The 27,648-nt window shown below is 45.3% G+C and overlaps 1 protein-coding gene across 7 annotated transcripts in view; it reads right to left on the reverse strand.

The window, feature by feature from the left end:
- The window catches only part of TRIO (trio Rho guanine nucleotide exchange factor), a 365,052-nt gene that overhangs the window by 166,460 nt on the left and 170,944 nt on the right, over positions 1-27,648 (reverse strand). For all 7 annotated transcript variants that reach the window (XR_006702484.1, XM_045441785.1, XM_045441792.1 and 4 more), the window contains exon 10: positions 13,966-14,088. Coding sequence is in view for 6 of the 7 variants with exons in the window: in XM_045441785.1 (XP_045297741.1) it covers positions 13,966-14,088 (123 nt within the window). In the remaining variant the exon portion in view is untranslated. The remainder of the gene's footprint in view (positions 1-13,965; positions 14,089-27,648) is intronic.

Raw genomic sequence — 27,648 nt, forward strand, 5'->3', positions numbered from 1 at the left:
TTCTAGATTGTTAAACTCTGAGCCTTCCCTCTGAAGCGGAGACAGGGTATCTACAGGCAGCTGTGGCTGTCCCATGACTCACAGAGGGCTTTCAGCTTTGTGCTGCTGCACATCCAGAAGATAGCACACAGCACAAATGCCCACTTCACTTTCCCTTCCAGTCTTGTGACGGAGTGCGGAGTTCCAGTTTTGTCTTTCAGTATGATGTACAGTTTTATAATTCCCCAAGTGCAAGTGGAAAGACTGGGTTCCAAGTACAAGTTGCTGTCTTCTTTAACATGTTTCTACTTACCAGTAATTCTGTGCTTCTCTCTCTTCTACTTAAGAACACATACTTTTTTGAGAAAAAGGAAATAACCATAATGGCTTATACAAACTAGCTCGAGTTTGAGAGAGCTTAAAGTTATGTGTAAATAGGTATCTAAAATACCCTGAAAATTACTCCATTTTGATCCATGATAAAAGGCTGCAAATGGGTTCCCCAAATAAAGAGGTGTACCAGAGAGCCGCCCCTGCTCATGGAAATGCTAGAGAGAGGGCAGGCCGGCAGGGGCCGGGGGCAGCCAAGAGTGGGAGGGCTTCAGCGACGTGCAAGAACAGAGGGAAGGCCCGTAGAGCAGGCTGAGGTCCCTTTTAGAAACAGGCTGAGTCCTCTGTCCTTCTCGAACATGTCAGTCCTGCAGCTGAGCAGGGGCAGCGTCTCATCAGTGGACAGAGTGGGGGGCAGTATCCCTGCAGAAAGCCTGCACCTGGGAAGGATGAGGGCACCCCTGCATGGGCAGCCTCCCACTGGGGGAACATCCATCTACTGAAACAACACATTAAGGATAAGGAGGGGCAGTGTCCTTAGTTCAGAAAAGGGAGTTACAGATGTAGAAAAGGAGAAAAGCTGAGCTAGCCCTATAGTACCAGGCTGGAATTAGACGGATGCGTGTGATACATGGTTCTACAGACACATGTGGGAATGTTTGCGTTTGTACACACACACACACACACACACAGACACTCCTCTTTCCCTCCTCCAATGAGAAGGCCCAGGAGTAGCCACGGCCCAACAGCAGTTAAGCATTCCTAGTACCCAGATTTCTATCTGGAATGGCCATTCTCCTCTACAAGGAACCAGGGCTCTTGGAGATATGGCTGACTCGAGGTTGGGATGGGACAAAGCACAAGATGAGCCTGAAATATCTTATTGTATCCAGAAGGAAGGAGATGCTTGAGAACAATGTGGGTAGGTCAGGCCACAGAGGTTAGCTTGAAGGGGCTCCCACTGGCCAAATCAGGGACGATCTGAGAGTAAACAGTGAGACTAACAGAGTATAAGCCACCAATGCAAAGGAAAGCACGAGTCCATACGGACATAAGTAGATAAATAAAACTAGACGAGGAACAGGATATTTATAGAATTTCAAAGGAGCTCCCCACTAAGTGCTTGTTAATTACCGAGGGGGAGAGACTCATCCCACAGTGGAGAAGCCTGGCAGACACCACTTCAACCCAGAAGTCAACACGAGGACCACAGGTAGAGGGACAAATGAAAACCGGGTGTCGCCCAATGGGACAGCACAAGGACATGGCAGCATGTCTAGGACACACCCAGCCGAAGACATATAACTGGAGTCTAATCATGAGGAAGCATCAGGGAGGAGCATTCTCCAAAATAATGGGCCTGAAATCCTCCAAAGGTCAGAAAAGTTTAGGCATGACCAAGGAGGTGCGACCAACGCAAGGACCTTGGAAATGCGACCACTTGATGCCACCGGTGATTGTGCACCGGGTCCTTCAGCCGTAAGGACATGCCGGGGACTGAGGGTTAGAAGGTAGGCACGTCGCAGTGCTAGCCTCCTGATTCTGACAGTGATATGTGGGTGCACAGAACAGCGTCCCTCCTTGGTGGGAAAAGGACGCTAAAGTCAGCAGTTCAAGGAGAGTTACGTTCTCTGTGCTATCTGTCCAATGTTCCTGCAAGCTGAAAAAACATTGAAGGCAGCTATAAATGCAGCATGGTAAGTATGAGATGGTCTCAGTAAGGAGGACGCTGACGCACAGAAACAGAGGGAGGGGTTCCCCTGGCATCAGGGTGGGAGTGCAACGCCCCACCCCACACAGGCCACAAGCAGCATCTACGGGGAATTTAACCTTGACAATAAAAACTAACTGAAAGCAGTCTGTTCTGTTGTCATCAGCACAGGCTGAACACCCAGCTCTCCCAGCTCTCCACGAGCCACTGTCCTGAGCCCTTGCTGCACCTCGGGTGTGAGCCCGACCACAGCCCCTGCCGCAGGTAAGGAAATGAGGCCCGCGGGGCAGTCACGAGGCCCAGAGGACAAGGTTGGCGGGCGTGGGAGCAGGAGTTGGCCCGGTCTGAGGGTGCGGACTGTGCCCATGACCCCCCACGGACTGTTCGGCTCGCAGGAGCCCCCCCCCGCAGGGCTTCAGGCAGCACCGTGTGCGTGCTGCTGCGGGGTAAGGTTCACCACTGCCTCTGCCCGTCAACGTCAACCGGAACCACCATCTTCGGGGGACTTCTCTTTTTGGTATTCTTCACTATCAACACAGGATTTTTCAGAGTTCTCTTTAGAAATGAGCAAAGAGATGTCAAAGGATCCCTTAAAATATACTAATTATGACCAGAATTGGAAAATGCACATACATACATTTTGCATATTCTTTGGAAACAATTATCTGAAGTAATTCGAAAGCACAGTCAGTTCCCTGTCTGAATGCAGAACTTACCAGCGCATGAAAGGGCTGTCTGTACATTCAACACAACATATTTGGAAGCTCAGTTATAACAATCCCTGCACAGAGAGACAGTGACACGGCCCACTTCAAAAGAGCTTTGGAAAGCAGAAGCGTGACTCTGGACCTCCGCATGGCAGAGACCCAGTCCAGCAGCCTGCCAGGGAGTACCGTGACAAGAAGCCCTCCACACGCAGACATCACGCTGCTCGGGGCCTCCGGGTGCCAGGATGGAAGGACTCACGGCAGAGGCCAGAGCTCCAACACCAGTCACGTCACAGACTCGGTGCCCCTGAGCCACAGGCTGCAGACATTACTGCCTTACAGATGGATGAGGAGGCATAATGTCCTGATGAGGACGCTATTAACAACAATAAAAAGTAAGGGCAGAAACTCTTGGAGGCAAGAGGAGCCTAAGCAGACAGGACAGCCACATGCAATGCGGCATCCTGGAGGCGGCCCTGGAAACGGGGAAACTCAGGGAATCTGAACAAAGGAAGGGCTTCAGTTCACAGCAGCAGCTCAGTATCCGACAACTATAACAAACGTGCCATAGTAAGAAAGTAACCATAAGGGAAGCCGGGGACAGGGTATGGGAACTCTCCCCATCATTTTCACAACTTTTTGGTAAACCTAAAACTGGTCTAAAAAATAAAGTATATTTAAAAAATACACGTGGTTAGCAATCCCCATCAAAATAACACCAGCATTCTTCACAAAGCTAGAACAAATAATTCTAAATTTGTATGGAACCACAAAAGATCCTGAATAGCCAAAGTAATGTTGAAAAAGGAAACCAAAGCTGGAGGCATCACAATCCTGGACTTCAAGCTATACTACAAAGCTGTAATCATCAAGACAGTATGGTACTGGCACAAGAACAGACACTCAGATCAATGGAACAGAATAGAGAACCCAGAAATGAACCCACAAACGTATGGCCGACTCATCTTTGACAAAACAGGAAAGAATATCCGACGGAATAAAGACAATCTCTTCAGCAAGTGGTGCTGGGAAAACTGGACAGCCACATGCAGAAAAATGAACCTGGACTACTTTTCTTACATCATACACAAAAATAAACTCAAAATGGATGAAAGACCTAAATGTAAGACAGGAAGTCATAGAAATCCTAGAGAAGAAAGCAAGCAAAAAACCTCTTTGACCTCAGCCACAGCAACCTCTTACTCAACACGTCTCCGGAGGCAAGGGAAACAAAAGCAAAAATGAACTATTGGGACCTCATCAAAATAAAAAGCTTCTTTCTGCACAGCAAAGGAAACAATCAGCAAAACTAAAAGGCAATCAACAGGATGGGAGAAGATATTTGCAAACGACATATCAGATAAAGGCTTAGTATCCAAAATCTATAGAGAATTTACCAAACTCAACACCCAAAAGTCAAATAATCCAGTGAAGAAATGGGCAAAAGACATGATACGGACACTTCTCCAAAGAAGACATCCAGATGGCCAACCGACACATGAAAAAATGCTCAACATCACTCATCATCAGGGAAATACAAATCAAAACCACAATCAGATACCACCTCACACCTGTCAGAATGGCTAACATTAACAACTCAGGCAACAACAGATGTTGGTGAGGATGCGGAGAAAGAGGATCTCTTTTGCGTTGTTGGTGGCAATGCAAGCTGGTGCAGCCACTCTGGAAAACAGTATGGAGGGTCCTCAAAAAACTAAAAATAGAACTACCCTATGTCCCAGCAATTGCACTGCTAGGTATTTATCCAAAGGATACAGGTGTGCTGTTTCAAATGGGCACATGCACCCCAACGTTTATAGCAGCACTATCAACAATAGCCAAAATATGGAAAGAGCCCAAATGTCCATTGAGAGATGAATGGATAAAGAAGATGTGGTATGTATGTGTGTGTGTGTGTATATATATATATATATCTACATATATATACACACACACACACATACATACATATACAATGGAGTATTACTCGGCAATCAAAAAGAATGAAATCTTGCCATTTGCAACTACGTGGGTGGAACTGGAGGGTATTATGCTAAGCAAAATTAGTCAAAGACATCCTATGACTTCACTCATGTGAGGAATTTAAGATACAAAACAGATGAACACAAGGGAAGAGAAGCAAAAATAATGTAAAAACAGGGAGGGGGACAAAACATAAAAGACTCTAAATATAGAGAACAGAAGGTTGTTGGAGGGGTTGTGTGGGGGGGGGGGAATGGGCTAAATGGGTAAGGGGCATTAAGGAATCTACTCCTGAAATCATTGTTGCACTATATGCTAACTTGGATATAAACTTAAAAAATAAATAGAAAACAAAGAAAAAAATTTCATCAACAGGAAATTAAATAAACTGTGGTTTTTTAGTACAACAAAATATCATGTAAATATTAATACCCCCCCCAAAATATATGTTTATGTAGTTGACCCTTGAACAACGCATGTTTGAACTGCATGGGTCCAAACGTACATTAAATTTTTTTTTTTCTGATAAATACGGTACTGCAAATATACCTTCCTTATGTTTTATTAACATTTTCTTTTCTAGCTTACTTTAGCATAAGACTATGGTATAGAACACATACAACATACAAAATATGTTAATTGACTATTTATGTGATCAATCAGTAAGGCTTCCTGCCCACAGTAGGGCTATTCGTGAAGTTTTGGGGAGTCAAAAGTTATATGTGTAATTTCAACTGCACGGAGGGCTGGGAACCCTTGCCCCATGTTGTTCAAGGTTCAGCTGCATGTGTGTATATGTATGCAACACATAAACACATAAATAGCACATTTTCTTAAAAATTTTAATGTTATTTTTGAGAGAGAGAAACACAGAGTATGGTGGGGGAGGCGAAGAGAGGGAGGGAGACACAGAGTCTGAAGCAGGCTCCAGGCTTCAGCTGTCAGCACAGAGCTCGACGTGAGGCTCGAATTCACAAACTGTGAGCTTAACCAACTGAGTCACCCAGGCGCCGCACGCATAGCAGCTTTTTTTAAAAAAGGTTTCACCTGTTGGGGCACCTGGGTGGTTCAGTCGGTTAAGCATCTGACTCTAGGTTTTGGCCCAGGCTGTGACCTCACAGTTCATGAGACTGAGCTCCACGTCAGGCTCTGCCCTGAAAGTGCAGAGCCTGCTTGGGATATTCTCTCTCTCTCTCTCTCTCTCTCTCTCTCTCTGCTCTTCCCTTCCCCACTTGCACACACTCTCTCTCAAAAATAAACATAAAAAAAAGTTTTCACCTGTGAAACAATTCTTGAGCAGTTTCTACAATGACCTCACCCAGACGTCTTCTCGTGAGAGGCTGGCTCGGGGCCACTCGGTGCAGCCCCTGGGCACAGAGCAAGCTCTCCCTGCGAAGCTAACAGCATCAAGAGCCCCTGCTACAGAGGATCCCACACGCTGCCTACGAAGGTTCTCTGACCATCGGAGGCTCAATGTGAGGTGACTTTTCTGGGGATGATGGCTTCATGGAGACCTCTGCTGCCCCCCACAGAGCCTCACCCGGGAGTGGCTCTGCATCTCTGAGCAGAGGATGACGGGGCTTCAGCACTGAAAGAAGCCAACAGAGGATCATGCTTAGGCTGCACACACACTTTTTTTAGGTGCTAAATCCTGTTTTCTGTTGTCACCACAGCCATGAAGTCGCTTACGTCGCATGTGTGATAGGAGGATCCAGACGTGATACTGCCTCCCAACACTGAACATTTTGTTTCTGAAGGCTTTTCCACCCCTTTTCCAGCAGGGAAGGATATCTGAGACAGTAACTGCCACAAACGAACAAGTACATGTTTTAATTTTGAAGGACACTAAAGAGCATTTACTCAGCCCCACTTCTCACTTCACACTTGAGGAAATGAGCCCACAAGACGGATTCCATGGCTTTCCCTCAGGCCCCAGGAGGCACCGGTGGAACCAGGGTCAGCATGCAGGGTCTCTGACACCCACGGCCTTCCTGCGGCCGGAACACACCCCGGACCCGCGTGCCACAGGAGAAAACAGATTTCCAACGCGCTGATGGGCATACTGATCACACACGCTGACCTCGGAGCCGCCGGCCCAGGTGCAGCAAGCCCCACCACGAGGACGGCGAGCACGCGAGGCACAAAGGGGAAGTAACTTGCCCAAGTGAGTCAGGAGGGCCAGGATTGTACAGACAACAAATGCCCAGGCCAGAGTTCCTCTTGCAAGGGGAAATTCAGAACTTCAATTTCTGCTCAAGGGGAGGTGGTGTCAGGGAGATGTTTTAGAGCCTGAAGAGGCCAGACCACTCCTCCCTTCTGCCTGCCATCCTGTCTCCGAGGGCATCTCTCTGTGGGTCCAGTCCTTCCTCGGAGAGGTGGGCCACCATTCCCCGTGCTGAGGATTAGAGGAGACAGTGTAAGGGCTGGGCCAGGGTGAGGGCTGATCGGTTTCCTCTTTTCTGGAGAAGTAAATTAAAATTGCGTAAGTGCTGGGACTCAGGAAACACTGCAGGGCAGTTCAGACCTTCCTTTCCCTACAGACCCTTGACTGCAACAGTCTGGGACTACGAGAAGATGGCCAGAGGCGACATTTACATAGAATCCAGTGAAAAAGATGGGTTTTCTTGATCTCATTTCAAGGAATAAACACTTCTATTCCATTTCTTTTGTTTTAAAAAACAACAAAGTATGCATATGGAAAACTCTCGAGGTCTTTTATAATAATGTGATAAACAAGAATGATGAGCCAGTACATCTACAATCCATACTAAAAACCCCAGTGTCCTTAATTGTTTAATCAGCCCATTAAGTCCCGGGAATCAAAGCACAGGACACAAGCCTGCCCCCCACCCCGGCCAAACAGGTGATACGGAGCTGAAATGCACTACAACACGATCAAACTCATAACGCCAAGAGCAGAACCGAAAAAGTCTATATGCCGTATATTTAGGTACAGCAAAAAAGCGACTACTGACTGCTATCTACACGTGCTAGCGTTTTACCAGAGAAACAATTCTGTGGGGAGCAGAAAAGGGGAAGGTTCTAGGCAAGGAACTGACACATATGAGCACCTGCTGAGTGCCAGGCATATTGTTTAAGCAGTCTTATCCCAGCTACCTGGTGAAGGTAACAATTATTGTTTTACAGGTAGGAAAACTGAGGCTTGGGTAGATTGAGGAACTTGCCCATGGTCACGAAAGCAGCGGAGGCATTGATAAAGCTAAGAAGTGTTTTTAAAAGGGAAATTGGAGATCTTGTAAGCACATGCCAACCTGAAGGAAACCCCTGATAGTAGACACCAGCCCTAAATTCTCCACTACTAATTTATTTTAAAAGAGAAAACACTACGTCTTATGTTTCAAAACAATCACACAGCAAGATGGCAGCCTCGTGTACAGGAGCAAGCATCCACTAACTGTAGCCAATCAGAAATTTAGGGCATATGCTAAAAACGTGGAAGCATTCTGTGTATTCACATGCTAAGGACCAGGTATCCGCAAAAGAGGACCATGAGTTCAGAAGCGACCAGGGAATCGGGAGAATGCACCTGATAATCTGCAGAAAACCTTGCCCAAATGTAATGTCTCCTGCTTTCCTAAATGCCACACTTCCTGATCCTGGAAGACGAGATGATTCCACGGCACATATAAAGTTGTTGACAGAATCGGCTTCATGGAGAACACGATCACGACAGGCTACACCTTCGGAAGGCGATCTGAATCTCGGGAGGTAAGCACACAGGAGGGAAGGCAGTGTAAGCTCGCAGGACAGACACCCGTAGGAAGACACCGTGCCAGAGATTTACTAATCGCATCCAAGACATCTGTGCTCCCCCAACCGGCTTCTTCCTTGAACCAGAGTTTTCTGGGCTTGACTGGCTGTTGTAATCACAGCTTCTGAAATCTAAAAAGGCATGCTAACTTGAATACCCACTTAGAAGGTAAAAGAGAAAACGCCTGCCAAAGAGCATCTCCCTTTGCACAGTCATCTTCAGAGAGCTTCGCGTGGAAAGCGTGGATTTCTTCTTTAAAGCTCCTGCGTGAAGACGAGCTGCGACGTGCTGCACGCGCCACCCTGGAAATGCGTCGGCAAGAAGAAATACCTACTCACGATCGCTGTACAACACGGAGGAGGAGTGGATCTTCACATCAGTAGAGGGGAGGTTCCAGCCTCTGCCAGAGTGCTGGCAAAACTGATCCACGGGCCTCCTGCTGTGACCCTGGTGCCTGAAACAAAGCCCCAGCCGGGGGCTCCCGAGGTGGAGCCTGGTGCCTGCAGACGCTGTGCCAGGCTGTGCAACCCGTTTCCACCAAGCTAATCCGACCCTCCTCTCGGGTTCCTCCTTCCCGGAACGCCAGAACTGTTCTCCATAATAAATCTATGTTGAGTATGTTTTAAATGAATTCAACCGTACGACTTTCACCACTTCCTTTTCGGGTCTGGTTACGTTACTTCATTGTATGCCTCAAGTCAGTGTTTTCAAGAAGTTGACTGTACGAAAAGTGTATTACATAAATTGCTAATTCTAGAGCTCTAAAGACCATTTAGAATTCATCCTACAAAGGACCCTTCAAAACACGACCCTAAGAACAACGTAGTCAACCTTGAACAAGTACAGAGCAAGTGCAAAAAGGAAGTCTCTTCTCCCTAAACCTCCCCAAATAGTTTTACTTTTGTGAAAGTGAAACATGGCCCCTTGTTAAGCACTAACAATACCTCTGCTCCCATATTTAAGGTGCCTCCAAAGGCCATCCTGCCCCCAAAATACATAAATATAAAAATATAAATATAAATAAAAATATAAATATAAACTTAGGTCTCTGCCGTAATCGCTTCTGTTGTAATTTGTTTGGACAGAAATCCATCAAAGAGGGGAGGGCAGAGAAGAAAAGGTGGGAGAGCTCCCTCCAGGGGCCTCACTCCCAGGGCTGCAGCAAGACTGAGGAGGTAGTTCCTTGGGAAGAGCCAGAAAGCTTCAATGAATGAAGCTACACACACAACATGTAGTTCTGCCTCGATACCAAGGCCACCGTCTGTGTGTGTACAGACCAAATCCACTGCATACGGTCTTAACAAAGCCAGGCTCCTTATGGAGCTGTCTCGCAGCCAAGAGGTCTTCTGGCTTCAAATACTAGTAAAAAGCAATCTTTAACCACGGTGCAGGGGCCAGAAAAAGAAGTCCACCCTGTATCTCCAGATCTTATGCACCCCCCCCCCATTTTATTTGTGGCCAGTTCTTCATCACACAGGGCCGTCCCTCTACCTACATGGCCTGATGGTGTACTCAGAGGCAGAGCAAACTACTTTTAGAGCTACTCTGAAATGGTTCGCGGGGTTTCCTCTGAAATTTATCATGTCTCTACGCACATGGCTGCCACGCCCCGGACCCTTGACCTCCACTACCATCTCCCTAGAGCCTGTCACAGAACGAGAAGTTGCCACACATTTGTAGACACGACAGACCAGAGATCTCCCTCTAAAGCGAGTGGAGGGGAATTACGTAAGTGGTTGGGTCCCAGTTCCCGGTCAACCACGACAGCCTGCTGAATGCCCGCAGCACGGCCGTGCGTGCGGTTTTATCAGGGACAGGTAGGGCTGGGCTGCAGGAGGCCGCGGGAGACAAGCAGGCACAGCAAAGTGGCACAACACACTTCTAAAGCCACCTGGTAGCTAAAAAATACAGAAGAATCAAGTGATGTTCTTCAAGAGAGGGGAGGGCCTATAAATATTTAGGGCCAGAAAGAACTAAAAGAGGGAGAAGTTGGAGATGCCAGGAAAAGAGGTCGTAATTGAAGGGCCCATGTAATGGCAGTGGGTGGAGACAGTAGAGAGCGGACACACGGGGACGTGGCCATGTTCAGGGTGGAGCTCAGAGCCTGCACCCAGCGGCGGGTGGGCGAGAGAGAGAGGCCCACAGACGGAACAGGTCGGCAGTCTGCACATGGCTCCCCAAGCCCCAGCCCAGCCTCCAACCTTGCTGGCCACATGGTGGTGCTGCTCAATAGTCCCACCTACCTGATGTCCCCCATGACTGCTTCTAGTATCTTCTCCTTCTGTCACCAAGCTGAATTTTACAAACTGCAGGTGTCTGCTTAGACATCAACAACTGCCAGGGAAAGGCCTCTGACAGGTGGCCATGCCTATTCAGAAGCACCTGCTCTGGCCTGCTGCTACCCACCCTCTGTCCCCCACACCCTGTGGCTGTCAGAGTGCCTGACGCATGGCCAGTAGCCCTCCAGAGGGAGGGAGAGTGGGTGCAGATGTTTGCAAAGTGGACAGAAGTATATTTAAGGTTTCTTTTGAAGCACAGCTCAGATCTGGGGTTGTTAAGCACTTTCAGTGTAAGGGGGAGTAGGTAGGGTGCCCCTTAGAGTCCCAGGGACAATGAGCAGTGATAAGGAAGGACTGGGACTCAGCTGGGTAGAGGCAGGAGCCTCTCTCTGAGGAGTAAAAAGCAGACCACAGCTAAGGTGCTACTTTAGCCTTTGGCCTGCCCTAGAAACCTTTGGGCAGAAACGTTCTCTACAAAGGAAGTCTGCTCACTCTTGCTGCCCCCTGAGAACCTGTGTTCACAGCTCTGATGGTGACCTTAGACCCAAGGAAATGAGTTTACCATGAAAAGTAGAGTAACGTCAGCCACACAAGAGACTTGTGTAATTTAGAATGGAAGGCGGCACAGGAACTGGAGGGAGAAGGGTTGATGGGGTGCCGGTCACACGGGAACATTTGGTGGACCATTGTCCCCATCAGAGCAAGCTCGGGACAGCCCAGCCTGCCATCACGGGTGACCATACTATTTGGGGGTTGGGGGGGGTTCCCCATCTCCAGAGCCTGGCTGTTGGCAGTTCTGCCTCCAACTTTTTTTGGGGCCCCAAGTCTCCGCTCATATGACACAACCTTCCTATCCATCCCCAAACCACGTCGGCCACGGCAGTAGCTTATCTCACAGAAAACACGAAGGGGGAGATAAAAGCACATTTTCCACATTTCTTCTGCTGTAAGACGAAGGCGAAATATTTTCCAACAGGCATGAGGTAGGGACGCCACAAACGAAACAGACAAGAAAAACGCTCCAAAGGTGCCTCTTGGTTTGGCAAGGCTGCTGGACACACAATCTCCTCTGGCTCATTTCTTGAGATGAGGAAAGCAGAAATGTTGGGATTGGCACTTTTATTTCCTATGTGACGACGTGTAAAGAAGGCAACTTGTTAAAGGCATTTCCACTGAACAAGACTTAAGTGCAGACTGTTTTGTTATCCCGTAGCTCAGTCCCAGATTCAGTTTCCCAAATGAGTATGGACCCGAACCCTCTGTCGTGCAAAACCTGTGGACACACGGCCACAGTTTACTCCTACTGTGACTTACAGAAGAGACCATGCTGCTGGACATATACTGACACTCTTCCTTTTATAAGGGAAGAATCTCTTCCTTTCTAATAATGTTTTCAGGCTTTCCAGCCTATTTGCATAATATTAATATCTCTAAATCAGTTTTATTTTGGTTAATATTTGCCTGGCAGACCTTTCTCTAACAGGTTATATACTTCCAAATTTCCTGGGTATTTATGCATTAGGTGTGCCCTCTGAAAAAAACATACAGCAAGATTTTTAAGAGATAATCAATCTTTTGTCTCTTAACAAAAGTAAAATGGTAAAATCTATTTTGCATTTACTGTAATTACCGATACTTATGAACAAGTTACTACATCTTATTTTGCGATTTCGATCGTGATTTTTGTTTTCCTTGTTTCTTTTGTTTCCACCAGACCCATACGCGTGAATTTTTCTTTTTTTTCAGCCAGTTTTCTGTATTTCCTTCCCTCCTACGCTTACTAGGAAGTGATGCTTTCCATCCCTATGCTGTCAGTGGCTACTGCACACTTGAGTTTACAAGTGTCAGGTAAGCAGAAGGTCCTGCCACCCTCGGAACCTTCCATCTCCCAAGTTAGAGTGTTCTGACACATCAGTCCTGTTCTGCTTTTAACAATCCCCAAACCCACTATCTGCTGTCTACATGGTCAATCCTTTGATTTACAAATACATTTACCAATGTCTATGCTCATTCTTGACTCTAGTCTTTTCTTTTCATACTTCCCTTTTTATTCACTTAACTAACTCATTCAGTACCTATCTGCTGATCACCTAAGTATGCCAGGCACTGCCCTGGGTTGCAGTCATAGAGAAGTGAACAAAACAAAGTCCCTGTTCTCGCGGTGTCCGTGTTACAGTGGGTACTTGTGTTACTAATACTAAACTGCATGCTTTAGTTCTCCTGGTTAAGTATTGGAGTAGCAAACTCTCTCACTCTCGGTCTACACTTTATCCTCATCATTGAATGACAGTTCAGCTGGATCTGGAATTCCAGACTATTCTACCAACTTCCAGAACCTGTGGTTGCTGGTGAGAAGTCGGCTGTCTTTCTAATAGCCCTTCTCACTGGGGTTCTTTGGTCATTTCTCTCTTCTTGATTTTACACTTTGTCTTCGATGTTCCTCAGTTTTGCCACAACGTGCTTCGGTTTGGACGTGTCTTACTAGACGACTTCTTTTTAAAGTAACTTTCCCCACACTTCCTTATAACTTCCATTTAATATGGAACAGACATACACACACGTCACGTTATTGCAATTTCTCCCTCCTTCACTCTGCTTGCAAACAAACAAACAAACAAAAATCCAAAAAAACACATTTACCAAGTAACAAGTCGTAGGAGTGCCCTGGCCTAGGTGCTTTATATGATGCTACCGCATACATACCTGACTTCCTCTCTAGAAGCCTTTACTGTGCCTACTTTCCAGATAAGGAAGTTAATCTTAGAAATGTAAAGAGATTTTTCCAAGTGACACAGCTAGTGAGCATTATAACCAATGCTCCAACTCCACAAATCCCCTGCTCTAAACACACTCCACACCCTGCCGCCTGTTTCTAAACACACACATTGAAGAGAAGTGGATAAGCAGCAAGAAATGCTGGCCCATCGTTACAGAACTGTTACTGCCTGATTATACACTGAAATTTCACAAGCTGTCAATAGACACTGGTACAATGAATACGTCAAAAACATCCGGGACGTCACTTACGACACATCCTTCTGCATAGGCAAGGACAACCTCACGCTCAGATCTGAGCATCACCTCTTCTGAATCACCTTTCAACATATCTAGCCAAGGCTAACTTATCTTGGATATGGTTAAAACGAATTCAAAACCGAGCTCATAGGTACTTAGGGGAGGAACGAATAAAAGCCATTGTTTTACCTGGGCTACTTCTTCAAAATCTTCATGGCGTTTCTGCAAAGCTCTGGCCCGATGAAGTGATTTCCCCACACCCGTATGTTTGCTGAGAAACGCTTCTCCATGATTCTCAATCCAGTCCAGCACCTACAATAAAAGACAGGTACATGTGCCATAAAAACAATGTTCTGCCCTGTTTGATGGTTAGGACTATCCACTGAAGATACACTCTGTTGTCAAAACTATAACAAGACGCAAAGGAGAGGGAAAAAACTAGAAGCAGTTGGACACTAACACATCTGATCAGTTTTCCCACCATGATTTTCAACAGCTCTTACTGTAAAACCGTTAAGTCTGTCTCTGTATAAACATTACGTGCCATAATGATTAAATCTCACCTCATTTTATGCATGACAGAGCCTCCAAAACTGAGTAGGTTTTGGATAAGATAGTGGTTATCAAGCCACAGACAACCAGTTTAGTTTAACATTTTTACAAGGCTCAAAGCTTCACAACTCAGGCAATTCAAGTTTAACTACAGAGTTAATGTTTTTCTGTCTCTTCTTTAGAACCCTGAAAACACAGAAGTAAAACCTAAGAAAACAAAACACTTAAATGCCTCTGTCCCCGTCTTTGAGGATAATTTATTCTGTAAACTACTAAGCTGTTGGGAAAGCTAAACACTCCATGAATTTAATTACTTAAAAGTTCTTGCAAGTTGACATCCACTATATAAAGAAAGGGAGTACAAGGTAGGCAGTGTGACATGATGTTTTCAAGTTCAGAGTCGGCCTAGAGCATAGTTCACTGGTTCCTATACTTGAAAAACCACAAAGAAACCTGACAATATCTAAAAAACAAAATCTAAAAAAATACTTACACTACCATCAAATGTACACTTTGCCTCATTTTTTTAGTTTATTTATATATTTGGGGGGACGGGGCGGAAGGGAGAGGGAAAGAATCTCAAGCAGGCTCCACATTTGTCAGAGCAGAGCTCAACACGGGGCTCAAGCTCACAAACCGTGAGATCATGACCTGAACCAAAATCAAGAGTTGGAGGCTTAACCGACTGAGCCACCCAGGCACCCGCCCCTGCTTCGCCTCTTTCTGATGGAGAAAAGATAACTAGCAAAAAATAGGTCAGTGACATCTTTCACTAAAAACTAAAACTTTAGATACAAGATATTTAAATATTTGAATACATTTGTTAACATACTGCTGAAGGCCACTCCCCATACTTCACATTTAGTAACTATGGTAACCAAGAATATGGATCAAAACTATCTGTGACTGAAGAACCAACTGGGAAATGTACCGCCAGAACAGTGGTCTGGAGGAAAACCTAGAAGCAGACTAGTCATGGCACTAATGGCAAAATAAAAGGGGCCTTAACTTGGGCTTCATTGCTATGAAAAGGGTCCCTTGCCCTTTGCTACCTGCACTAGAGATCAGCTGTGCAGACAGATCTCTTAAAAAAAAAAAAAAAAAAAGAGGCAGCTGGTAAGGGCCAGTTGTGCAGGGACAACTGGACCTATTATCCATTGCTCCAAACCTGTGACCGTCAGAAGCCAAGGGTCTGACTGAGGGCCCTTTCTACATAGAGTTTAGCAAAGTTAGTAGCACGTGAACATAAAATAGCTTGCAAACCTGAATAAGTCGCCGGCGGCCCTCTTATGTACCCTATAAGATGAGCAGACATGTATGTACATGGAGGAGGTGGGGCGAGGCACAGAGGCCAAGCCTTCCAGCAAGTGCTAAAGCTAAACATTTACCTTATTACTACAGCTCATTTCTGAGCTCTTTCGTCAACACCACCAATCTGCTAGCCACCTGGGGTCACACTATCAGTGCAATTCTTAGTGGATCTACATGTACTCTGTTACCTCACTCCCAGTCCTCCTGAAAGCTCTCGATTCTACCCTTCATTTCTAGCCCCGGCTGCACACCTGGGGTCTAGCTGTGTGTTGCTGGGCAAGTTCTCTATCGTTTCTGGACAAGAAGCTTCCCCAGTGCTCAGTGCTGATAATAATGGGGAGTTGTGAGTATTCAGCGAGATCTCCGTTAAACACACCAGTACCAACGTGGTGAACACACAGCATGCGTGACATCCGCACCCTTAAACCACATGGGGCTCAGACTCACGACCAGGAGATCAAGAGTCAAACGCTCTACCGACTGAGTCAGCCAAGTGTCCCTATCTATTGTTTTTTAATTAGTGCGCTTAGCACATTATTTTCCTTTCTTGAGACAAAAGAGAGAAAACACACGTTGGTACTACCATTAGTAAGTAGTGCCACATTCACGCCCGACTTCAAGGAAGACATAAGCCGCTGAGTTGTTTACATGAGTCTCTTAATATATATTATCAAACACAGATCCACTCCCAAGAAATGTCCACTGACAACTTCAAGAAATTTTAGCCTCAAAGGATGGAATATGCCTCCGGGCAGGAAGCCAAAACCACGCAGAAGACAAGGATCAAATATTTTAAGCTTGAAAAGAACTCAAAGAAATGTAAGTAATACCTATGCTATAGCCAATCTGCCTATCAGATCTGTATGAAGGGCTAAGAGAGTTTTCTTTTTAGCTACAGTATATTCCTTATATTCTTCACCTTTACTGTTAAAAGAAAATCTGAGGGGTGTCTGGGTGGCTCTGTCAGTTAAGCATCCGACTTCGGCTCAGGTCATGATCTCACGGTTGGTGAGTTCGAGCCCTGCATCGGGCTCTGTGCTGACAGCTTGGAGCCTGGAACCTGCTTCGGATTCTGTGACTCCCTCGCTCTCTGCCCCTCCCCCACACTCTGTCTCTCTCAAATGTTAAAAAAATTAAAGAAAAAAAAGAAAGAAAATTTGAGCCACTAGTAAGCAGCAACCTGATTACTGGTAACTCAATACAGATTTGAAATAAAGGCACAATTTCAAAAAGTAAAAGGTAAACATTATTTGGTAGAAAGGGCTGAGGAAGCAAAATACAGAATTTTAAAAATATAAAAATTTGTTTTTTAAGCCTAAGAAAAGTCAGGAAGCATAATCAACCAACTCAGGGTTACAATTTTTCTTTTATTAGTGGTTCTTTTAGACAGAATTGTAAATACCAGGTGAAGATATATTTCCAACAAACATGAAAGTAATTCAAAGAAGGTGTACAAATGCCAAGCACTTAAAAAAAGAAAAAGTGGCAGACACTTGTGAAATCCAGCTGGTGTTCAAAACCAAATTCCCCCACAAGGCTTTGGCTTCTTTTAGAAGTTGGAGAACATTTCCCAGGTTGCCAAGGAATCCTGAATCAATACACATGTCCAAAGAGCATTTCAAAGACACGCTTGTGGAATCTCTTCCATTTAAAACACAAAAATATTTGCAAATCAGGGGTTTCATCAACTTAGTCCAGCCAGCCGCCTCCCTGACCTGAGCTATGGCTGGCAGCTGTCATTTGTCTTGTGACCCCAACCCTAGAAATCCCTCAAACCCCGGCCCAGGCTTTGCTGCTCTGTGGCTAGACTGCAGGAAAAGGACCCAAGTGACGCCTTCCCACAGTCTACCTGGTCCCTGGGCAGGATAACAAAGCTGGGAGGCCAACGCACCTTGCTCTCGGGTCGGAGGATGTGGTGCGAGCTCATTCCTCTGTACATCGGTGCCCTCTAATGGACACGGTGACAGCCCCAATGTCAAGGTCACTCCGAAGTGAGCCACCAACACAACACAGATAAGGTCTCAGCATCCAAGTCAAAATGTCAGATGTGGAGGAAACCTGACAGATTGTGTAGCTTAACTCCCTGTTTGTAATTACAGAAGAGATCATGATGACAGCAAGTATGATTCTGTTCACTTCTTAATCATCATCTCGCAGTTGAAAACCTGCTGCTGCAGCACGCATTGACCTACGTGCACCCTAAGCCATCAATCCACACGGTGAGCTGGGGTAGGGGAGGCACATCATATCCCCATTTCACAGATGAAGACACAGGACCAAGGACCCTCAACTACCAGGTGGAGCCAATCTGGGGACTCAGACCCAGGAAGTCTGGACCGAGGGTCCAATCCCTTAACCTCTGGTCTATATGCCTCTTGAGTTGGCTCAGGTGCAAGACAGGTGGCACAATGAGGTCTGGAAACAAAGAACTGTTTTTGTTGGCGAATGGCAGTGGGGAGGCTCCTGGACAAATGAACTCTGATGAAATGATAGTGTTATAATGGACAACAAACAGTGCCAACCCTCAGTCAAAGGTCATGGGAACTGGCCACTGGCACCTATCCCCCAACTCACATGGCAGAGTTCTGGCCATTTTGTACAACATGTGATTTTCTGTGACGAGCCCCCACTACCTAATATTCGCAGTTTCACGGTTTACTATTTTTTTTATTATTACTATTAGAAACAGAGAGAGTGATGGGGCGCCTGGGTGGCGCAGTCGGTTAAGCGTCCGACTTCAGCCAGGTCACGATCTCGCGGTCCGTGAGTTCGAGCCCCGCGTCGGGCTCTGGGCTGATGGCTCAGAGCCTGGAGCCTGTTTCCGATTCTGTGTCTCCCTCTCTCTCTGCCCCTCCCCCGTTCATGCTCTGTCTCTCTCTGTCCCAAAAATAAATAAACATTGAAAAAAAAAATTAAAAAAAAAAAAAAAAGAAACAGAGAGAGTGAGCGTGCAAGTGCGAGGGGAGGAGGGGCACAGAGAGAGGGAGAGAGAATCCCAAGTGGGTTCCGTGCTTAGTGCGGAGCCCGATGCAGGACTCGATCCCACGACCCTGAGATCATGACCTGAGTCAAAATCAAGATTCAGACGCTCAACTGACAGAGCCATCCAGATGTCCCATGGACTGCTATTTCTAATAATGACTGCTTTTTTTTTTTTTAACAATTTGTGAATAAATACTACACCCTCACCAGAGGAAACTGATTCTCATAAACCTATGTCTCAACAACAGGCAACATGAAGACCAATATGAAGACATTTTTCCTTTAAAATGCATAAGTGTTTATTTCAAATACTGACTGGAGTAGCCTTCTAACATGACCACACATCACGTCACAGCCAGCAGTATCATTTATTGAGAGATTATTCCATGCTAAGCTTGGGTAATACATGCAGGTCCATAATCCCTTATCCACACACACACACACACAAGTTTAAAGAGCTCTGAAATTCTAAATTTTTTTTCCAAACGTTGGTCCCAAAAATTCATTTGGCATTAAGACCTCAGTCCCTGCAGTGAGTCCTTGTACATTTGGCTGCAGAAATCTCCATGCTTTTACTTCAGATTACAGGGGGGCAGCCCAGACCCCATCAGAGTGTCCTGTATCACACAGTGTATGCACCCTGTCCTCTTCCTCAAGTTTCAAAAATTCTTAACCCCAAACACATCTATCCCCAAGGGCTACAAATGTAGAGACTGGATTTTTATTATTGGCCCTCTTCAACAAGAAATGGGGGCTCAGAGAAGCGAAGTGACTTGCCCAAGAAAGAAGACCTAGAAAACAGATTCAGACACAGTTCTTTACAGCCTCTAACTGAGGCTCTGACCCATCATTACGTTACGTTACATCACGGTTTGTAGACACTGCATGAACACTGAAAAGTAGTTCTAAAATCAGAGTTCCAACTCTAGGCTGGCTGTGAAAACTAGAGAAGACCTCAGACGTAAAACAACCAGGAACACACGAAGCCAGTCTAGTTTTACTGGGAACCTGGGATCCAAAGAGTAGTCCCAGGTATCTGGGAAAGTATCCAGATACCTGTAAATTCCAGCTACCATTGGGAAGAGACATAATCGGTGAAGAAATGTTTTCTGTCATAATAATGAGAACTCCTTCTAAGTCACACTTATTCAGTTTACAAAACACAAATACACGAAGCAAGTGAAAAACCAAGGTAGTTCTAAAATACTCTCAATGTGTCCACATATATATATATATCGATATAAATATACAGATATAGATGATCAGATTTTTCAAGTGGCAAAATATTAATTTCCTCCCTGCCCATCCTACATTCCCTATAAAACCAAAATTATCCCAGTTCCATTTAGTTATTTCCTTCTTCAACCACTGTTGGTTTTCATTTAAACCACGGAGGATGCCAATCTAGAAACAGACATACTGTGTTTCTAGTGTTGGGTGGTTTTTTATTTTTCTAGTGTTATTTTAAAATGAGTGCTCCTAAAACAATCATTTAGATCAGACCTTTCTTGATGGTCAAATCCACGGTATTTTAATGATTATAACAAAGACTGGCTGATTAAGCAACGTCATTGCAAATCTGCTAAACGTAGGCAGGAGACAGAAAAGGAGGCGTTCCCTTAGAGGATGTTTTTAAGAAAGCCTGGTGTTTAGCATCACTGTGAGGACATCCAATATAATATTATTAATGAAACTTACCCACAAAGTGAAATCACAAATGAAGGAATACTCTGAGTTTACATTATTGAATTTCCCATCCTCATCCTCTTAGTCTGCCAGGTACTGTTTTTCCTGAAGCTCAGAGCACCTTGTACCTGGAACCAGTATCTTAGTCATGTTCTTCCCTTTCCAGCAGAGGCCAGGCCAGCTGACCACCTGCTCGGGCAGGAACAGGATTAGAACAGACAAGCCGGGCAGCCATGAGGAGCTGGGCTCAAGACTGCTAGAAGCAGTAGGTGCAGACGGGCTCTCTCCCCTGCCCTCTCCCTCCCCATTTATCCACTCCCAAGGGGACTAACTGAACTCCTCACAGTGGTGGGCAACCGCAGCTTCTAGAAAGCCCTTCCCCAGCCTGAAAAGCCCCCCTTAAATAGTCCTCCTTAAGTAACACGTCAATGTAATTTTACTCTTTGATTCGCTCAGAAGTGAACCATCCTCCTCAGGTCAAGAGCAGTGAAGCAGTTAAAAAACCACTGGGCCCCCTGGAGCTTTGGTCAAGTCACTGGACTTTTTTAAGGCTCAGTTTTATTACCTGGAAAATAAGGAGCTTGGCCTGACAGGATCACAAGGGCTTCTGGCTCTAAATTCTATGATGTGCGTGGCACAACTCCCACAGTGACACGAGAGACACAAGTCAACATGCATCTCTGGGCTTTTGAGGACTGAGGGAAGAGGGGGAACTTTTTAGGTCCAGTATTCACAGCTACCTGACAATAATCATGGTTCTCCCATTTCTTTATTTCTCTCCACTGGAGCCAAGAACTGTTTCTTCATTCACTGCATTTCAAAATTAGAATTAAGTTTGCTCTAAAAAGCTATACAGGGGCGCCTGGGTGGCACAGTAGGTTAAGCGTCCGACTTCAGCTCAGGTCACGATCTCGCAGTCCGTGAGTTCGAGCCCCGCGTCAGGCTCTGGGCTGATGGCTCAGAGCCTGGAGCCTGTTTCTGATTCTGTGTCTCCTTCTCTCTCTGCCCCTCCCCCGTTCATGCTCTGTCTCTCTCTGTCTCAAAAATAAATAAACATTAAAAAAAAAAATTTAAAAAGCTATACAATTGTTCTTAATATGGGAAGATCTTCTTCAAAAAATATGATTTCTAGAGGCGTCTGGGTGGGGTGGCTCGGTCAATTAAGGGTCTGACTCTAGGCTTTGGCTCAGGTCATGATCTCACAGTTTGAGAGTTGAAGCCCCACACTGAGTTCTATGCTGACAGCATGGAGCCTGCTTGGGATTCATTCATTCATTCTCTCTCTCTCAAAATAAACTTTAAAAATATATATATGGTTTCTATAACATTCCAAAATATACTATAAGCCTAATGCTCACTTGGAAAATTAAGCCATTTAAATAAACAAAAAACCTCAGCAAGCTACACAAAGATACAGCAAATATTACAGCAAATACAGAACCAAAATGCCCTGTGTTGCAAGAGCTACTTCTGCTTAACCAATCTAAGAGCGTATGGTATGTCAGGGACATGTGCTCCATGTACACTTCCTTGGCTACAAGGGAACATGGGTGAAATCAATGGAGAAGGGCCCACAAAGGGTGTGGTGGGGATGAAAGAGTTAAGTGTGAGACCTGAAACCATAAAAATCCCAGAAGACAACATAGGCAGTAATGTCTTTAACACTGGCCACGGCAACATTCTTCTAGCTATATCTCCCGAGGCAAGGGAAATAAAAGCAAAAATAAACTATTGGGACCGCACCAAAATAAAAAGCTTGTGCTCAGTGAAGGAAACAATCAGCAGCACTAAAAGGCAACCTATGGAATGAGAAGATATTTGCAAATGTCATACCCAATAAAGGGTCAGTATCCAAAATATATAGAGAACTTAGACAATTCAACACCCAAAAACCAAATAATCCAACTAGAAATGGGCAAAAGATATGAACAGACATACAGATGGCTGACAGACACATGAAAAGATACTCAACGTCACGCATCATCAGGGAAATGCAAATCAAAACTACAATGAGATATGACCTCACACAGGTCAGAATGGCTAAAATAAAAAGTAAGTGTTGGCAAAGATGTGGAGAAAAAGGAACTCTCTTGCACTACTGGTGGGAATGCAAACTGGTGCAGCTACTGTGGAAAAGAGTATGGAGGTTCCTCAAAAAGTTAAAAATGGGACTACCCTACGATCCAGTAATTGCAGTACTGGGTTATTTAACAATACAAAAACACTAATTCAAAGGGATATATACACCCCTATGTTTATTGCAGCATTATTTATAATAGCCAAACTATGGAAGCAGCCAAGTGTCCATTGATAAACAAAGAAGAGGTGGCATATACAATGGAATATTATCCAACCATAAGAAAGAATGAAATCTTGCCATTTGCCACAAGATGGATACAGCTACAGAGTAAAATGGTAAGCAAAGAAAGTCAGAGAAAGACAAGTACCATATGATTTCACTCATACATGGAATTAAAGAAACAAAACAAATGAGCAGAGGGAAAGGGGGGGGAGGGGAGGAGGGAGAGAGAAACCAAGAAACAGACTCTTAACTATAGAGAACAAACTGATGGTTACCTGACCCCAGGGGTTGGGGGGGATGGGTGAAACAGGTGAAGGGGATTAAGGAGTGCACTTAGCACGATGAGCGCTAGGTAATGTATAGAATTGTTTAATGACTATATTGTATACCTGAAACTAACATGACACTGTTAACTATACCGGAATTAAAATTTAAAAAAAAATTTTTTAAAAAAAGGAGTGGACAGAATTTTAAACTTTTATGTCATCTACCAACCCATCTATCTTCTAAAAATATATAAATCACCAATTCTCATGGTTATTACCCTACTTTTAATTACATAAGTACATGAAATCTCTTAAAGGAAACAAGCTGAGGAAGGAAAGGAAGGAGGAAGGAAGGTGGTAGGTAGGTTATTATTCATATAAATAGTCTCGCTTTGGATATTCCCATCAAAGTCCAACCAAACCATCAGTCTGTCAACACCGGCTAATCCTTTTATCTTGCCCATTCTTTGGAAATGAATATAAAATAGTCCAAAGTTATCCCCCCCACCCAAATCTTCCTATGTCCAGATCTTAATCTCTGACACTAAAGTAATTATGTATAGCTTAATAACTTATGCCTAGTTATTGAACTATAAAATGCACAAACATACACACATTTGCATGCATGCAACAGACCCTGTCCAGCTAATCCCTGGGCACTTTCCCCTCTGGGACCCTGGCAATGTGGCTGGCACTGGATAAAAGGAAGTCTCAAGGCACCTAGGGTTTCCTGGCTCTGCCTGCTCCTGAGTGCATGAGTCCTCAAGGGCTTGATGACCTCTGCTCCCTCCTCACTTCCGATTTGCCCCAGGCCCCTGGGCTCCTGGAGTCTTGTATTATATCTGCTTTGGGGAAAGAGATCCACCCATTCCCCACCTTTTAACTCCCACCATTGAGCTTTCAAGCTCTTTCCAAGCTTGCTTACTAAGATTCCTCTCAAGGTCAAGTCTCTCCAGGGTTCACCATGACAAAAGGTAATGAAAGCTGGCTTTAAACCCACCAGGAAGATCAGCATCAGGTTCTATCTGGCCCCAGCTGGCTCCCGATCCCTAACCAAACACTTACCCTCCAGTACTCCCTAATTCCAATGGAGAAACTCTCAGAAAAGATGGCAATCCTCTAACCGTGCTTATCAGGAGCCACAATCAAAACTGGGAGCGTGGGAACATAAACAGAGGAGAATATTAAATAGCTGGGGCTATACAATGATTCTGGTGAATGGGACGAGAAAAACCGAAACTCCTGACTTAAATTAATGAGCAAAGGACAATGAGGTTCAGAAACCTTCACTTAAAAGCTAGGTCCACCGTAGGTGATGCCAACCAAGAACTCCTAAGTCAAGCTTCACAATAAGATGGCTTCTACTGGCAGAAGGATAGCAGCCAAAGACCCAAGGCAAACCAGTAAAATAGCTTCTCTGCAGACCTGAAACCTCTTTCTTTGTTTTTATGGCATGTCCTGATTTCCCCACCTTGCTGCATTCAAGATCCCCATTTTGCATTCAAGTGGCCAAAATCTTTACTAGAGACCTCACCACATTAGCAGAATTCCCATGTACTTCCTCAGCCACTCCCAAGTTCTCACTATCAAGCAAAGCTCCTGCTCCTTCAAGCAGATCTCCTGGTTAGATCACTTGGTTCCCATATAAGGCCAATCCTCACCCGTTCCAGAATAAATGAACAAACTTTTAACCCCAAAGAATCTTTAATTAGCAAAACTGGGTAATTCCTTAAGTTTCTTCATCTGCCCACTCATTCAACAAATACCAAACTGTATCCCAGACACTTAGGAAACACCAGTGAATAAAATGCAGATCGCTGGCCCATGGACTTTACACTTCTGCTCGCTGGGAGTTCTCCGTGACTTGCTTGGATGTCCACAATAGGACCTACCCTGTCCCTCAACTGGAGTCTCGTTCCCTCCAACTTGCTCACCACACTGCAACCAGGCCGATGTTTCTAACACATGCAGGATCATGTCATCCACCCCCCACTGCCCACAGCATCAAGTTCAAGTGCACAGCACATGGGCCCTTCCTGCTGTGAACTCAGGGAAGTGGGGAGAGCATTAGCTCAACAGGTGGCTGTGAGCAGTAAGAGGGGAAAGACACACAGGTGTCCCTCGCGTAAGCCTCACGGCCACTCACAAGTCACTTCAGGCCCTGGCATCAATTTACAGCAGTCAGCCAAGGTCCACTGTATCCCTTCACTGGTGTCCCACAGCTTACAGAAACAAGTCCCAAGCTGTCATCATGAGGTCACCTTTCCAGCACCTGCCCCTTCTCACACCTCCACACCGCTCCACTCCACCCACACCCGGCTGCTCTCTGCACAGGTCAGGCCCTTCTACATCTCTGATCTCACTGCAGTTCCCGCTGCCCAACCCTTGGCCTACGGACTTTCTAACCCATCCTTCAAGGATCAGCTCAAACCCCACCTCTCCCGTGAAGACTGTCATGGTACCCAGGCAACGGTTACTCGCATCTCTATTACAGGACTCTTCATCTTCCCTCTATGCCAGACCCTTGACGTTTGAGACAGACATGGACAAAGCTCCCTGGAACCCCCACATCTGCACGAATCATTAAAGCATAGACATTCACCCTTAAAATGCAAGTGCAAGGCAGGCAGATAACATGCATGAGGGTGGCTAGCTGCATTTACTCCCCACTCCAGCTAACACTTTCGTAGGCAGGACTCACATTTACGCCTTAGCAAAATTACACCTGACGATGACCAGACACACGACACTAAATCTGAGCATGCTATGATATGATCTATCAGGCTACCAAATGGTCGGCTCTCACTGGACTACGATTCCTCAAGAAAAGGAGCTTCAACCCATCCAACAGTTACCTCTGTATCTCTGAGTGTCACATGTTAGATTAAGAGATTTTGAAAAGAAGAATGAAATGTGGATGACAAGAATCCAGAAGAGACTAGATTTGCTTCATCGTTTTCTCAGAATATTCACTAATGGCCCCACATCAACCTGCAGGGAATTCTTCCAAGAAATAACTCAGAGGGGGTAATGCTCACACACAGAAAGGGCTACTGACCACGTGGACGGGGGCAGGCAGTTTTTCAGGAGATGTCTCCACCTCAGGGGCCTCTTTGGGGAGGACAGCCTGCTTCAGGAAAGTTCTGGGCCCATTCACCTCATCCAACTTGTTGGAGTCGCTAAATGGCACCAATCCAAAAGCCAGGCGGGGTGACAGTGAGCAGGACAAGGGGGGCTGAGAGCACACCACATCCTTCCACAAGCAACATCCCATTTGAACAAACACAGCAAAAACGACCTTGTTTAGAGCAAACTAAAGCGTACCCGACCCTTAAGAACACTGGTCAGCAGTAACACAACCATCCATCAACCAACCATCCTGAGGGTCACTCTAATGGGAAACGTGAGGCGACAGAATACATGTGTTACTTCATCATCGTGAAATGTGGCCGAGTACTGATTTCATTTTTCATTTAATTTTTAGAGAGAGAGATTGAGAGAGCGTGAGTGGGGGACAGGGGCAGTGGGAAAGGGAAAGAGAGAGAGAGAGAGAGAGAGAGAGAGAGAGAGAGAGAACACCTTAAGCAGGCTCCCCACTCAGTGATGTGGGGCCTGATGTGAGGCTGGATACCCTGGGATCGTGACCTGAGCCAAAATCAAGAGCCAGACGCTCAACCGACTGAGCCACCCAGGTGCCCCTTCTTTTATTTTTAGGTTAATAATGACAAAGGTTTCTCCCTGTCAGCAGCTAGCATGTGCATCTGACCTCACCCCAGCCCTCTCCTCCATTCCGACTGGACAAGTGGTGGGGGCCAGGCTACGGTAGCTTCACCTCCCCACACCTCGGCGCCTGAGTACCTGAAACACCTTCCATACAGGAATTACCCAATTCCCTTGGCTTATTACAAAAACAGCTAGCCACTAACCCAAAATTATTCATGTTTTAAAGACCAAACTCCCCATGCCCACTGTCCCCCTGCCCTTCCTTGAGAACACGCTGTTGACAGTCTGGTTTCTGTTTCAAATATTTTCCAAACTCTTTCAGAGGGCTGTTTTAGAGGATTGTTTCCATAAAAAGATAGCATCATTCCACACCTATTGTGCGGTTAGCTGCTCTTTTTATCTCTCAGCAGTATTTACAGATGCTTTTTCATCACTCAAAACAACCAGGCAAAAACCACTTGTGGTATCTAACTGGCTTATGCTTTTACGGATTTTGTTTTTCATCTTTACACATTTACCTTCCGCTGACAACGCCTTCTAGAGGACTACTATTTTTTTCCCATGTATTCTCAGCTTACCTCTCCTACTGTTTGCTCAATATAGCAACAATGTCCACGTGTTGTAACTGCTGGAATTTCAGAAACACGTTTCTGGTTCTGACATCACACAACTCCTTCCAGGTCAAAGTGCTTGCTTTGCTTAATCTTATCAACTCTACTGGTGCTCCACAAGTCAAGCCTACACAGCAATTTCCTGTTTGCATAACAAGTCCAGACCATTCCAGATCATTTTATCAAAAGAACGTTTCCCTTAAAGAGCAATTATCTATTTTCTATGGAATGCTAATAGGACCACATATGCCTTATGTGTATTGCAAAACACTTTCCCCTGCTGACATCCAACCCAATCTACTGACGCTGGAGAAAAAAAATCTAGCTTAAAGAACTGGTCTCATAATTATCATAATTACCTTTCTACATAGAAGATTTAATGTTTGCTGTTTTCAGATTCAAGGGCATCAGGTACCTGGTGCCGAATCAGATGGCTACA

This window comes from Leopardus geoffroyi, chromosome A1, assembly GCF_018350155.1.
Source record: "Leopardus geoffroyi isolate Oge1 chromosome A1, O.geoffroyi_Oge1_pat1.0, whole genome shotgun sequence".
Classification (NCBI taxonomy): Eukaryota; Metazoa; Chordata; class Mammalia; order Carnivora; family Felidae; genus Leopardus; species Leopardus geoffroyi.